General features: G+C 42.9%; 1 protein-coding gene across 1 annotated transcript; it reads left to right on the top strand.

Annotated features, from left to right (window-relative positions):
• The first annotated feature begins 1,559 nt into the window (after positions 1 to 1,559).
• On the top strand, positions 1,560 to 14,284 carry slc1a6 (solute carrier family 1 member 6). The gene is made up of 11 exons (XM_078790264.1): positions 1,560 to 1,618; positions 5,671 to 5,937; positions 6,003 to 6,140; positions 6,373 to 6,580; positions 6,643 to 6,685; positions 8,291 to 8,389; positions 8,456 to 8,640; positions 10,197 to 10,430; positions 11,796 to 11,990; positions 12,753 to 12,887; positions 13,002 to 14,284. Exons 1-11 carry the CDS (start codon positions 1,612 to 1,614, stop codon positions 13,198 to 13,200), a joined length of 1,710 nt encoding a protein of 569 aa, XP_078646390.1. The 5' UTR covers positions 1,560 to 1,611; the 3' UTR covers positions 13,201 to 14,284.
• The last annotated feature ends 1,679 nt before the right edge of the window (positions 14,285 to 15,963 follow it).

Genomic DNA, 15,963 nt, shown 5'->3' with positions numbered 1-15,963 from the left:
GTTTGGACGCTCTTATTTTGTACTTACTTTCTGCATTGCCCTGTTCTGTTTTCCTGTGTTGCTATAACCACCCACACCTGTTCCTAATTTGTGCTGTGTCTATTTAGTTCAGGTGCGTGCTTCTTCCTTTTGTGGGATCGTTGTCATTTGTTGGTTTGGTTTGCTCTGCTCAGTTGCTGTTTCCTGACACTGCACAGCGAGATCTTTATTAAAAGAATAGATTTTTTTACCTGCTCTTGGTCCTGCTCTCTGCATCCTGAAATAGCATCGCAACGCCTATAAGCCTGATGGTGACAGTAACACTTCATGTGTAGTATTGTCCTATATTACCGCCGGGCTACAGATGGATGTGAATGACTCTCTAAAGGTACTGTCGGCAGGGGTATTTTTAGTCATTTGGGGGCCCAAGGCAAAGCTAGTCACTGAGGTCCTCCATATCATTGCTACAAAATGTGAGTATAATTTAGGCCACTTTTCCTGCTTTGATAAAGCATGCAAACATGAAATAGTCCATTTCATGAGAAGGGAGGGGCAGACACTTTTCAGCACATGCAAAAACTGTAGTATTTTGCTTACTTTTACATTAGTTACAGGATGATACATCCTAAGTGTGTAAAGGAGTAATATCGCATGTATTTCCTTTCTGCAGCTGTCAGACGCCATCAAATTTACTGCTCCAAAAACACTGTACAATAACTGTGCAATAACCTGTAAAATAACTGTGCAATAAATGGTACTATTACCATGCAATAAACTGTACAATCACTGTGCAATACATGCAATAAACTGTACAGTAACTGTGCAATAAACTGTACCATTACCATGCAATAAACTGTACAATAACTGTGCAATAAACTACTATTATCATGCAGTAAACTGTACAATAACTGTGCAATAAACTGGACTATTATCATGCAATAAACTACAATAACTGCACAACAAATGGTACCATTACCATGCAATAAACTGCACAATAACTGTGCAATAAACTGTATCATTACATGCAATAAACTGTACAGTAACTGTGCAAATAAACGGTACCATTACCATGCAATAAACTGTACAATAACTGTGCAATAAATTATATCATTACCACGCAATAAACTGTACAATAACTGTGCAAAACACCTGTTGCAGATCAACATTTGCACAGCTGTAAATATTGTATATAACGTCTTGATTTGTATTACACTGACGCGACACTTTCGATGCTCTTTGAGTTTTTCGTCTCTGCTTTGCTGCTGCGAACATAGAATTTCTATTAATAATAATAATAATAATAATAAGATATCTTATCTTACTCTAAATTAAAAAAAAAAATCACTATTCAGTTTTTATAAGACGGCCCCAGGCAATGGTAGCTCCGCCCCTGACTGTAGGTAGTGATGACTTTGACCTTTCAAGTGATTTTGCAGTGCGTTAGGTGTGTGTGGGTATAAGGTCAGACCATGTGTGAGGCCTTTTCATGTCCTTCTGCTCAGGAGGGCGAGCAGTGCAGCATCATTGGATGCCCCCCCCCTCTCTCTCATACACACACACACACACACACATGCACATAACAGTCACAGCTACATGTCACGCAGCATAGAAGGGATTGTTTTGACATAAACCATGAGTGGTGAGTTTTGGGCTTTTTGTGGTTATTTTATTATACATGAATATTATACATGTAGTACAATAGTACATAGTATAATAGTGTGTACTTGTATGCTATCGTAAGAAAGTCTGTGGTGTGTCCATCCATCCACCCATCCTTTTTTTACCGCTTATCCTCACAAGGGTTGCAAGTATGCTTGAGCCTATCCCAGCTGTCTTCGGGCAAGAGGCGGGGTACACCCTGGACTGGTGGCCAGCCAATCACAGGGCACATATAGACAAACAACCATTCACACTGAGTGTGTTTTATATATTTCTACATTATATATCAGTAATGGTATGTACTAGGACTGTCAATTTATTCAAATATTTGAATGGGATTAATCACATTCTGTCCACAGTTAACTCAGAATTAATCACATTTAATCACAGATAGTAATAGGTTTTTTACTTATTTATCTATAGTCAGTAGGTGAAATCGCTTTGTGGTAAACGATTTTATGTAGGACTACAAATTACAACAATCAAATTACATAAAGGTATATCAATTTGGGAACTATGGGCCATTATCTAAAACAATATAGTTAGCAAGCATAGTTTTATTTATTATTAGCATATTTGCTCTTAAACTCGCCCACAAACGTTCAGCAAATAATAAATGTGAGCGAGTGAGACCTCTCACACTGACATTTTAGGGTTGAAGCCCCCCTAAAATAATATAAATGCTAACTAATGCATATTGTACACAGTAGAAACAGCCTATCTACTCTATATTGAAATTATTCAGACTGCGTCACAAACCTCAAGATTAAAAACGGGCAAACCGTAAGATGAAACAAGATCGAATGTGTGTCCGTGTTCTTGTGGGTTGTGGGTTCAGACACAAACTGCGCAAGATTAAAAGAGTCAATGATGTTTAAAAAGCCATTTGTCATTGGCTTATAAGGACAACACACATGAACAAAAAAAAATAAAATAAAAAACAAAATAATTAAAAAAAAAATCAATAAAAAATATCGTTTGGGGGGGGCTGAAGTCCCCCTAAAATAAGCCTAATGACGCCACTTGCAGTCGTTCAGCAAGTGCAGTAACAGTTGAAGAACTAATATTACGACTGCTAGAGCACTGATTCCGGTCAGAGCGGTGGCATTGGGTCAAGACTTCAAATGTTATGAACTAATGGTCAGACACGGCGGTTGTATATGGAAGGACTCTGACTGCGATTGTGAAATCTAAGAATTCAGAAAATTAGCTGGAGATGCCTCATTAACGGATATAAAATCATTTGTTTTCAACCAGGTCTCGCAAAAAACTGATTATGTTGAGATTATGGTCTCGTTAAGTTGGCTGAGTGAGGTTGTTCACCCCTAGTCAGCGCCCTAAAGTTAGCTTCAATGTCGGGTGCTCTGGCCCCAGGAATCCACATTACAGTGGCTGGGTTCTTAAGCTTAATGTTACGGGTGATGGAGTCACCTATGACTAATGTGCTGGTCTTGCTGGCTCCACTGGGCCTGCCGCCCCGGCCAACCCCCAGAAGGGTCCTGTCGGCGACCCACCTCCGGTTCCCCCCACCACCCATCCCTCTTTGAAACTTTTTTGGGATGTCTGGGACCTGTCCTTGAGGGGGGTACTGTCATGCCCTATGTAGGCTCCCGCGTGACAGTTTGCTTATGTTTCCTTCTTGGGCTTTAGTTTCTGTTTGGACACTCTTATTTTGTATGGAACTTCCTGCTTTGCCTTGTCTTCCTTTGTTGCCCTAATCACCCACACCTGTTCCTAATTTCTGCTGTTTGTATTTAGTTCAGGTGTGTGCTTCTCCCTGCGGAGGATCATTATCTTTTGTCAGTCTGCTTCATCCTGCTGCTGCTAGTATTGCAAGGAATAAATAATTTTACCTGCATTTGATCCTGTTCTCTGCATCCTGGGGTCGAACCGTAAAGCCCTCAAGCCCCCAGCGTGACACAAAGGGCCCAAAAGGATCATAATAGTTCCCTTTAAGGATGTTGTGGAAGAACACACACTATAGAAACATAAACATGCTTGACACACCCTCCCACCTTTATACACCTGAAGCTGCAACATGTACTGCAGCTATTGTCTTTATCTGATCTTAATTTGATATTCTGTTTAGGCTGACCAACAGGAACACAATGGACATGAAGCATAAAAGATAGAAATCTCAGAGATCATAACAGTGTGTTTATCCTATAGGGGAGGTCTAATAAAAAGGAAAAAAAAGCTAATGAAAAGTGTTTTATGTTTTCTCACGACCTAAAATGACACGTTGAAGGACAACCGATAACTTGTACTTGCGTTTAGCGTGTTTGTAGAGGAAGCCTTGTAACCTACTTAGATAAGAGGCTCCAGACGAGCCGCCACGAGTAAGCTGCAGCAACGATTGCTTTGTACTGGTCGACACCACACAAAACGGTAAGGTTATCAACTTGTTTCATAGCATAGCGGGCTGCTTGTTCTTCGTGGTTGAAAGCAGGATGCATCACAGGAGTCTTTCAGGGTCACATGACAGACAGGAAGGCAGAAAGAGCTGTCATAATTTTGTCTATAAGATGTATTAGTCAAACCTCACTTCTCATATGATTATGTTTTAAACCAAATATATGACAAATTTCTGCCTCGTACAATATTGTGTACATATCTAATACATAAGCGCACACACAAATCATTACAGACTCACTCGCTGCTTTTTATTGAGTATATATGTAAGGGTACTTATATGAATTCCTGTGGGAAAAATTGTGCCATTAGGAAGGAAAAGTACCTTAAAACTGTACATGTATTGCATATTGACTGTAGCTGATGATATATTATTTACAATACTATTTTCTTATCCTGTACACATAACAGATATTGTATGTCATGCTTAAGGGAATTGCTGATGTGCATCACCATGAGTAGAGGGACAGCCTGGGGAGGGAAAGCAGGTAGAATGACATAAACGGCAAGGCAGAGATTGGAACCTGTTTGTTTTACTACAAATATTCCTCTTCAGTGTTTATTGCCTTTTTTTTGTCCTAACATACTGCTGTAACAAATTTCCCATGACATAATTCCATGCTTGTTTTTATTTGTTTTATTCCATGCTTGTTTTAAAAAATACAATAAAAAAATTAATAAAATAAAATACAAATAAATAAATAAATAAACTTCAATTATATTAGGAAAGCAGGAAGTGAACAAATGTAACAGTTACTGATTGTAAAAGTACCAGATGGAGGGGTAGAATTTAATAAGCTTTACTTCTTCCTACTCCTTTTGGACATGTGGAACTGGGAACTGATTATGGGATGCACTCAATTGTAATCTGATGCATGTTCAAATGAAATTAAACCATGATGTGCTCATAATGGCCCTTTGTATTGAGTTGTGGACTCCTATAGAGCAGCTACACACCATAACCAGCACAGAAAGCTTTCTAGATCTTCCACAATCTGCACCTATTCCAGTTGGAATTCTTCAAAAATACTCCATTTTCATTTATTTCACCCATGGCCCGCCTCCGCTGAAATTGGTCACACTCCCAAGCTTTGCCAAAGATTTCTGGGGTACTGCCGAACCCCACTTTCAAATTTAGTGGGTATAAGTTGAAAAGCATCGTATATTCAATAGATTACAATGTATTTTATTCTGAATTGATTTGAAAAAAATGTGCATTTGCCATACGTTTTATAGTTCAGTGGTACCTAATTGTTGTCATCATTTCTTTTTTGTAATTCATTCATTCCAAAAAGTCATAGCTATTTTTCCTGTTCATTTGTTCCAAATTATGAACCAACAATACATCAATATATAGAGGATACTCATCATTTCACATGCACAAAACAATGGGAAATCATGACAAATGATGAATACAACGGACAATTGAGCATTTATCATCATTTGCCATGAGTTGTTTCTTGAATTCAACAATTTCTAGATGCACTTTTTTTTGGCCCCATGGCGGGTTGTCATGCAGACTCCCATAAATCTGGTTGGTCATGCGATGCAAGAGTACCTAATGATGTGTCCATTTGGTCTTGTCTTCTTCTTCCATCCATCCATATCCTCCATGGCCAGCTTCCCACGAGACCTCCCTCCTGGACCAGGCTCTGGAGCTGATCATGAACGAGACGCCGTCCACCTGCACTAGCCTTTTCCTCAACGAGGATGCAGACAAACCCCCGGCGAGGGAGCGAGGAGCCCTGAGAAGGAGAGTGCATGGCGCCATGGAGAGGAGAGCAGATGGCATGAAGGAGAGGATGCTGTCCATCAACAAAGACACCATCAGAAGTTTCCTGAAAAGAAACCTCTTTGTTTTGCTGACGGTTGCTTCTGTGCTTCTGGGTCAGTGCACACATCTTTGTGTTCTTCCTCTTTCCTTTGAGGATTTCTAACTCTGCTTTCTTCAGGCATCATTGTGGGTTTTGCTCTACGCTCCCACAACTTGTCCCTGAGACAGGTCAAGTACTTCGCCTTTCCTGGGGAGCTGCTGATGAGGATGCTTCAGATGCTGGTGATGCCTCTCATCATCTCCAGTCTGGTCACAGGTGCACCTTGCACACGCCCAGCAGGCCTGGATTGGCTTACCAGGCTCAGACCACAATCAGCAGAGGATGGAATGATTAGCAAGTTGCAGTAGCCGCCAGTCCAAAGCTTGGAGACACTATAAGAATGTGATATATAAAACATCTCAGCTATCTGGAATAACTTGGATCATTCATACTGTCTAATCATTTCAAACTCAACTCCTGACCTAACTAGCTTGGTATGATGTCGCAGGAATGTCCTCCTTGGACAGCAAAGCCTCGGGTAAGATGGGCGTGCGTGCTGTGGTCTACTACATGGTGACCACCCTGATTGCTGTCTTCATTGGTATCGTGGTGGTGATCATCATCAAACCCGGGAAAGGCAGCAGGGAAAGTCCCATGGTCAAGAGTGGAAACATAGAAGCCATCCAGGCTTTGGATGCTTTCCTGGATCTCATCAGGTAATCACATAGTACGTTAGTATGGTGGTGTAAAAGAAATACATTTCCTCTTTTCTTCACAGGAACATGTTTCCACCCAATCTTGTTGAAGCTTGTTTCAAACAGGTGAGACAATATCATGTCCTTGACATTATACAGGAGAACCCTGCTTTCCATGGGAGGTTGCTTCCCAGACCACAGCAAACAGCAAACATGGAGTCATTGATACGCCCAGAAAATGTTTACTTTTGACAGCAGGAACTTAGCCAGGCTACCAGCAAGTTACCAAAAAGTTAGCAAAGCTACTGCGAGGTTAGCAGGACTACCAAGAATTTAGCAAGGCGACCAGCATGTTAGTCAGACTACCAATAAGTTAGCAAGGCTACCAGCATGTTAGTCAGACTACCAATAAGTTAGCAAAGCCACCAGGATGTTAGTAGGACTCCCCAAAAGTTAGCAAAGCTATCAGGAGGTTAGTAGGATTACCAAGAAGTTAGGAAGGCTAACCGGGAGGTTAGTAGGACAACCAATAAGTTAGCAAGGCTACCGTGAGGCTAGCAGGACTACCAAGAAGTTAGCAAGGCTACCAGGATGTTAGCAGGACTACCAATAAGTTAGCAAAGCTACCAGGATGTTAGTAGGACTACCAAGAAGTTAGCAAGGCTACCAGGATGTTAGTAGGGCTACCAAGAATTTACCAAGGCTACCAGGATGTTAGTAGGACGACCAATAAGTCAGCAAAGCTACCAGCATGTTAGTCGGACTACCAATAAGTTAGCAAGGCTACCAGGAGGTTAGTAGGACTACCAAGAAGTTAGCAAGGCTACCGTGAGGTTAGCAGGACTACCACGAAGTTAGCCAAGCTACCAGGATGTTAGTAGGACAACCAGGAAGTTAGCAAAGCTATCAGGAGGTTAGTAGGACAACCAAGAAGTTAGCAAGGCTACCACAAGGTTAGCAGGACTACCAAGAAGTTAGCAAGGCTACCAGCATGTTAGTCAGACTACCAAGAGGTTAGCAAGGCTAGCAGCATGTTAGTCGGACTACCAAGAATTTACCAAGGCTACCAGGATGTTAGTAGGGCGACCAATAAGTTAGCAAAGCTACCAGGATGTTAGCAGGACTATCAATAAGTTAGCAAAGCTACCAGGATGTTAGTAGGACAACCAAGAAGTTAGCAAGGCTACCGCGAGGTCAGCAGGACAACCAAGAAGTTAGCAAGGCTACTGGGATTTTAGCAGGACTACCAAGAAGTTAGCAAAGCTAACAGGATCTTAACATGACTATCAAGAATTTAGCCAGGCTACCAGGATGTTAGCATAGCTATCAAAAAGTTAGCAAGGCTACCGGGATTTTAGCAGGACTACCAAGAAGTTAGCAAAGCTAACAGGATCTTAACATAACTATCAAGAACTTAGCCAGGCTACCAGGATGTTAGCATAGCTACCAAAAAGTTAGCAAGGCTACCAGGAAAGGAAGGCTACAAAAGTCCACCAGAAAGTTATCAAGGCTACAAAGTAAACTGTAAAACAAAGGATTGCTCTATAATAACATCAAGTATTAATTATCAAGTCTTCAAAGGCCTCAGGTCTGGTGACCCCGGACTTCCAGTTAGTCTGGCTAACTTTTTGTGTGTGTATATAGCATGTTAGCATGCTGTTGTGGTGATGTTGACAGTGAAATAAGATGCTGACTTGATGATGTGATTACTGCTTGCATTCTGTGTTTCAGTACAAAACCCTGTACACCAAGATTGTTCACACAAGGAACGTGACGGTGAGCAGGAACCTCAGTGCAACAAACGCCACTGCGCTACTTCACACCTTCCAGGTGAGGCCCCGTGACCTTTTCACCTGATCTTTGTGTTACATAAGCATGATCCTCCTCTCTCCCCAGGAGACGGTGGAAGAGATTGTGCCCGTGACAGGCTCCTCTAGCGGCGTCAACGCTCTGGGTCTGGTCTTCTTCTCCCTGTCCTTCGGTCTGGTCATCGGCAACATGAAGAAACAGGGTCAGGCTCTCAGGGACTTCTTTGACTGCCTCAATGAAGCCATCATGAGGCTGGTGGCCATCATCATCTGGTTGGTGAACACCCCACGAGGATAACTTTCAGAGTCATCTGTGTACAGCACCCGGCCATGATTGTGGCAACACATCTCACAGTTGGGTTCAGGGTTTTGGCACTGGGGTCAAAGGAGTTCTTCAGTCTGTTAGTGCTACACTTGGGGAGGTGCAGCCTCTCGGTGAACAGGCTTCTGGTGGTGACAGTGTGCAGAAGGTGGCTCCAGAATGACCAGCAGTTTCTTCAGAGTCCTCTTCTCTGCCATTGTTGCCAGAGAGTCCAGCTTCATCCAGACCACTGAGCTGGCCCGCTTAATCCGGTTCTCCAGCCTAGAGGTCTGCTTTTGTTGTGCTCCCTCCCCAGCACACCACAGCATAAGAACGAGCGATGGACCACAGACTGGTAGAACATACACAGGAGCTTCCTGCAGATGTTGAAAGTTCTCATTCTCCTCAGGAAGTACATCCCCCTCTGAGCTTTCTTATACAGTTTCCCCGTGTTGCATGACTGGTCCAGCTTGTTGTGGTTCTGAACAACTTCCACCTCCTCTGCTACCATAAGAACTGATCTAGGACTGGGTCTGTTCCTCTCAAAGTCGATGACCAGTTCCTTAGTTTTGGAGGTATTCAGCTGCCGACTGTTGTTGTGGCACCAAACAACAAAGTCCCTCACCAGGCTCACCAGTGGGGGACAGGGCGCTGATTTGGGGTGGGCTGATGAGGAGGAGGCATGGGGCTGGTGTCAGGTGGACTGGCTGAACCTATTGAAGAACCTGTTCGCTCCTGTCTTTGTGGCCTGTAATGGTTTTAACACCATCCCAGATGTTCTCCCTCAGCTTCTGCTCCACCTTGGTGTAGGTGTCTTTTGCCTCTTTCAGGCAGTATTTTACCTCTGTGCTGCTTTCATCTCCTTCTTGTCCTTTGACCCGAAGGCCTTCTTTCTTCCTGTTGAGGGCTTCCTTGACTCACTGTGTGATCCATGGCTTCCATAGTCCTGGTGGGGGCAACCACATCTACACAGATGTTGAGGTAGTCTGTCAGACAGTGAGTCATCCCATCAATGTCCTTATCATGTCCACCCAGCAGTATGTCCCGGTCTGTGGTGCTGTAGAAGTCCCTAAGGGCCTCCTCTGCTTCAGGAGTCTATCTTCTGATGGAGCGGGTGGAGGCAGTCTGTCTTTGGACCATGGGGGTGTACTGGGGCTGAATGTACATCAGGTTGTTGTCTGACATTCCCAGGGGCGGCAGGGAAGTAACTCTGTATGCTTCTTTGATGTCGGTATACAGTAAGTCAATCGTCCTGTTCTTCCTGGTGGGGCAGTCAACCACCTGGTATTAGGGCCTCCAGAAATGATCATGAAGGCCTCAGGATGTTGTGTTTGCAGCCGTGCCGTAACGCTGTGAATTCTCTCACATGCAGCAGCTGCGTCTGCCACTGTAGATGATAAGTCCCCCACCTGGGCTTTTTCCACATGCCTTTGTGTCCCTCTCGGTTCTCACTGCTGTAAATCCCTGCGGGTCCACGTGATGTGATATGTACACTAATCTGCATGTATGTGTTGTGTATGTGCTACAGGTACGCCCCAGTGGGCATCCTCTTCCTGATTGCGGGGAAGATAGTGGAGATGAAGGATCTGGCAGTGATGGGTGGCCAGCTGGGGATGTACACCGTGTCGGTTATTGTGGGCCTCCTCATTCATGGTCTCTTCATCCTGCCGCTGCTCTACTTCCTGGCGACAAGGAAGAATCCATACGGCTTCATTGGCGGTTTGCTGCAGGCTCTCATCACGGCTCTGGGAACCTCCTCCAGGTGACTGTCTCAGATGTTAAGAGGGTATACTCGCCATCTTTTAAGATCCAATATTGTAGATCCCTGCTTATCAATTATCATGGGAGATGATCAATTGACGGATGGAATGGGAGTCACAGTGTAGCCTTTAGCCTGGTTGTCAGGCTAGTACCACATGGCAGACCTTAGTCCATATGCCGACTCATTGATGTTCGTTCTTTCACAATCTGGTGTCAAAGTGCTGAGTTTCATGTGCCCTGAAACCGTATGTACTGTAGCACTGCTCAAAAGTACACATGGGACGCAACATAACCTGATAAAACACACATCATCCCAGAGAAAGTATGCACCCAAGTCTCAGGTGACAGCTTGGATAATAACGTTATCCAATCGTTTTCTATACCGCTTATCCTCACGCTTATCCCTGTCTTCAGGCGAAAGGCGGGGTACACCCTGGACTGGTGGCCAGCCAATCACAGGGCACATATAGACAAACAACCATTCACACTCACATTCATACCTATGGACAATTTGGAGTCGCCAATGAAGCTAACATGTTGACCCCACGTGCTAACCACTTGACTACTGTGCAGCCCAGTATGAAAAATCATAACATTTATTCACAGCACAGCAATGTACAAATGAGTGTTACTGAGGATTGTATGGATTCATTCATTCATTCATTTTCTATCGCTTATCCTCACGAGGGTCACAGGCGTGCTGGAGCCTATCCCAGCTGTCTTCAGGCGAGAGGTGGGGTACACCCTGGACTGGTGGCCAGCCAATCACAGGGCACATATAGACAAAGAACCATTCACACTCACATTCATACCTATGGACAATTTGGAGTCTGCAATGTTTTTGGAATGTGGGAGGAAACCGGAGAAAACCCACACATGCACGAGGAGAACATGCCAACGGTGGAATTGAACCCGGGTCTCCTAGCTGTGAGGTCTGCGCGTTAACCGCGCGTTAACCACACGACCACCGTGCAGCCCCTACTTCCACATATCTCAACCCATTCAGACCGTTCCAAAATCCTAATTCTCAACTCATTTAGGACATTTAGCCTTCCCGGTGCATTACCATTGCCATGACCGTGGCCAAAAATGGATTCTCAAATCCAAATATTTGCAGACTTTGGATACTTGAGGAAATGTCTGAAACGTCTCTGTGTGTTGACCAATTGGAACCATGACCATGACCATGACCATGGCCATTATGTATCGGCTTTTGTTGGACTGTTAGTGTGTAATTGTGACTATGCAAGCTGTATTAGCCCTCCTTGCACTTTTGATGAACAAAATATTAATTTGCAAATATGAATAAGACTAATACTACACCAACTGCAATAAGAAGTCATTTCAAGGTTTGCTTTGTCCTCAGCTCGGCTACCCTGCCCATCACCTTCCGCTGCCTGGAGGAGAACAACCACGTAGACAAACGTGTCACGCGCTTTGTTCTTCCTGTGGGTGCCACCATCAACATGGATGGCACCGCCCTCTACGAAGCCGTGGCGGCCATCTTTATTGCTCAAGTCAATGATATGGATCTAAACTTTGGCCAGATTCTCACCATCAGGTAACATAATAAGAGATATTATGGTATATATATATACTTTGATGTGAACTAACAACCCCATATCATACAGACCTGATGAAAATGTGTAAAAATAGTTAGAATGTATCTTTTGCACATTTTGATCATAATGAGGTACAATATGAATTACAATATGCAAAAGCAAGATGGGGGAGTGTGACAAAAAACACTTTGAAAAAGTCATTTCTTGAAAGAACATCAAATGTCTGGAACAGATGGCCATTTTTATAAACTTCCCTTTTCTATGGGATGTTATTCTTATAATTTATAAAGAAAATGATTAATCAGATTTCCCATGATGGATATTTGGCACTGCTTTATATTAATATTTAAAAATGTAAAGCCAAGACTGTTTTTTTTTTGCCTTTGACAATAGTGATGTGCAGATTGATACTGAAATATTGATATTTACGATACTAGCTCTTCATCCTCTAAAATGGATTCTCAAATCCAAATAATTCCAAACTTTGGATACTTGAGGAAATATTTGTCTGAAACGTGGCAGGATCATGTCTATGAGGAAGGAGGTTTTTCCTTTATGATGTCATGTAAAGACACAACCTTTTTCTCTCAAAGATACGGCCAACAAGATGATGGATACCTATCAGATAAATTTTTTTTAACACATATTAGTGTTTGACTGACGTTAAAAAGTTGATTTAGCATCAAATGTTATGTGACCACATCATCCCCTTTTAACAAAGCTCTCCTCCTCCTACATCCTACCTCCCACCGCCCACGCAGTATCACGGCAACCGCCGCCAGCATCGGAGCAGCAGGCATCCCTCAGGCTGGCCTGGTTACCATGGTGATAGTGTTGACATCGGTGGGACTGCCCACAGAGGACATAACACTCATCATCGCAGTGGATTGGTTCCTGTGAGTTTGGGCTCAGTGTCAGGGTGATGGGGTTGGTCTAAATGTCATTGTTGTGTTGTCATCGCTGCTACACAATAGCCATTGTGTGACGGTGTGTGTATGTGGTCACCCCAGGGATCGCTTGCGGACCACCACCAATGTGTTGGGCGACTCACTCGGGGCAGGCATCTTGGAGCACCTCTCTCGTGCAGAGTTGCAGAGTCAGGACGACGAGGTGCATAACTGTGTCATGGAAGAGAAGGAGAAGCCCTACCGGCTCATCTGCCAGGAGAAGGACACGGTGCACAGCCACAACAGCGAGAGCACCATGTAACCACGGAAAGATCCCACATCCTTACATCCCACAGACAAAAGACAGAAGAGGCAGCAGTCAAACCAAGGTCCACACTAAAGGAAATGACTTATAGAGGACTGCTTGAGACACACTTCTTAAATTACAGCAAAAAAGTCCTAATGTTATGCAAATTTAAAAAATTCCCAAACAGTCTACGACTTTCCGTACAGTATTAATTGGCTAATATAGTTCTCAATATAGTGCAGTTTTTTTTTCTGCTAAATGTCTTACCTTTTTACTCTTTTTGGTCTCACAACTCAACTCACTCTTTTGGTCTCTTACAATAAGGTACACCAAAATGCAGTAGTTACTTAGCGACTAATGAGGAACTGATGAATAAGGCACATACATTTAAAGTAGTTACTCAGGAATCAATGAATAACTAATTACTAGCACATATATTTAGAGTAGTTACTCAGGAATCAATGAAGAACTAATGACTAAGGCACATACATTTAGAGTAGTTACTTGGGAATTAATGAAGAAGTAATGATGAAGGCACATACATTTAGAGTAGTTACTTGGGAACTAATGAAGAACTAATGACTAAGGCACATACATTTACAGTAGTTACTGGGGAACTAATGAGGAACTAATGACTAAGGCACATACATTTAGAGTAGTTATTCAGGAATTAATGAAAACTAATGATTAAGGCACATACATTTAGAGTAGTTACTCAAGAACTAATGAGGAACTAATGACTAAGGCACATACATTTGGAGTAGTTACTGGGGAACTAATGAAGAACTAATGACTAAGGCATGTACATTTTGAGTAGTTACTCGGGAATCAATGAAAATCTAATGACTAAGGCACATACATTTAGAGTAGTTACTCAGAATTAATGAAGAACTAATGACTAAGGCACATTTAGAGTAGTTTCTCTAGAATGAATGAAGAACTAATGACTAAGGCACATGCATTTAGAGTACTTACTCAGAATTAATGAAGAACTAATGACTAAGAGTAGTTCCTCAGGAACTAATGAAGAACTGATTACTAAGGCACATACATTTTGAGTAGTTACTTGGGAACTAATGAAGAACTAATGACTATGGCACATACAGTGAAGAAAATAAGTATTTGAACACCCTGCTATTTTGCTATTTCTCCCACTTAGAAATCATGGAGGGGTCTGAAATTTTCATCGTAGGTGCATGTCCACTGTGAGAGAGATAAACTAAAAAGAAAAATCCAGAAATCACAATGCATGATTTTTTAACAATTTATTTGTGTGATACAGCTGCAAATAAGTATTTGAACACCTGTGTATCATCTAGAATTCTGACCCTGAAAGACCTGTTAGTCTGCCCATTAGAAGTCCACCTGCACTCCATGTATCATCCTGAATCAGATGCACCTGTTTGAGGTCGTTAGCTGCATAAAGACACCTGTCCACCCCATACAATCAGTAAGACTTTAACTTGTAACATGGCGAAGACCAAAGAGCTGTCCAAAGACACCAGAGACAAAATTGTACACCTCCACAAGGCTGGAAAGGGCTACGGAGCAATTACCAAGCAGCTTGGTGAAAAAAGGTCCACTGTTGGAGCTATCATTAGAAAATGGAAGAAGCTAAACATGACGGTCAATCTCAATCGGAGTGGAGCCCCATGCAAGATATCACCTCGTGGGGTCTCAATGATTCTAAGAAAGGTGAGGAATCAGCCCAGAACTACACGACAGGACTTGGTCAATGACCTGAAAAGAGCTGGGACCACCGTTTCCAAGGTTACTGTAGGTAATACACTAAGACGTCATGATGTGAAATCATGCATGGCACGAAAGGTTCCCCTGCTTAAACCAGCACATGTCAAGGCCCGTCTTAAGTTTGCATATGACCATTTGGATGATACAGAGGAGTCATGGGAGAAAGTTTTATGGTCAGATGAGACCAAAATAGAACTTTTTGGTCATAATTCCAATAAGCGTGTTTGGAGGAAGAAGAATGAAGAGTACAATCCGAAGAACACCATCCCTACTGTGAAGCATGGGGGTGGTAGCATCATGCTTTGGGGGTGTTTTTCTGCACATGGGACAGGACGAGTGCACTGCATTAAAGAGAGGATGACTGGGGCCGTGTATTGTGAGATTTTGGGGAACAACCTCCTTCCCTCTGTCAGAGCATTGAAGATGGGTCGTGGCTGGGTCTTCCAACACGACAACGACCCGAAGCACACAGCCAGGAAAACCAAGGAGTGGCTCCGTAAGAAGCATATCAAGGTTCTAGCATGGCCCAGCCAGTCTCCAGACCTGAACCCAATCGAAAATCTTTGGAGGGAGCTCAAACTCCGTGTTTCTCAGCGACAGCCCAGAAACCTGACTGATCTAGAGAAGATCTGTGTGGAGGAGTGGGCCAAGATCCCTCCTGCAGTGTGTGCAAACCTGGTGAAAAACTACAGGAAACGTTTGACCTCTGTAATAGCAAACAAAGGCTACTGTACCAAATATTAACATTCATTTTCTCAGGTGTTCAAATACTTATTAGCAGCTGTATCACACAAATAAATTGTTAAAAAATCATGCATTGTGATTTCTGGATTTTTCTTTTTAGTTTATCTCTCTCACAGTGGACATGCACCTACGATGAAAATTTCAGACCCCTCCATGATTTCTAAGTGGGAGAAATAGCAAAATAGCAGGGTGTTCAAATACTTATTTTCTTCACTGTACATTTAGAGTAGTTACTGGGGAACTAATGACTAAGGCTAATACATTTAGAGTAGTTACTGGGGAACT

The sequence above is a fragment of the Doryrhamphus excisus genome, linkage group LG4 (genome assembly GCF_037039965.1).
Source record: "Doryrhamphus excisus strain RoL-2023G ecotype Guam linkage group LG4, RoL_Dexc_Guam_v1.1, whole genome shotgun sequence".
Taxonomy (NCBI): domain Eukaryota; kingdom Metazoa; phylum Chordata; class Actinopteri; order Syngnathiformes; family Syngnathidae; genus Doryrhamphus; species Doryrhamphus excisus.
Note: the sequence above shows the minus strand (reverse complement) of the source record. Positions and strands in the feature narration are given on the sequence as shown.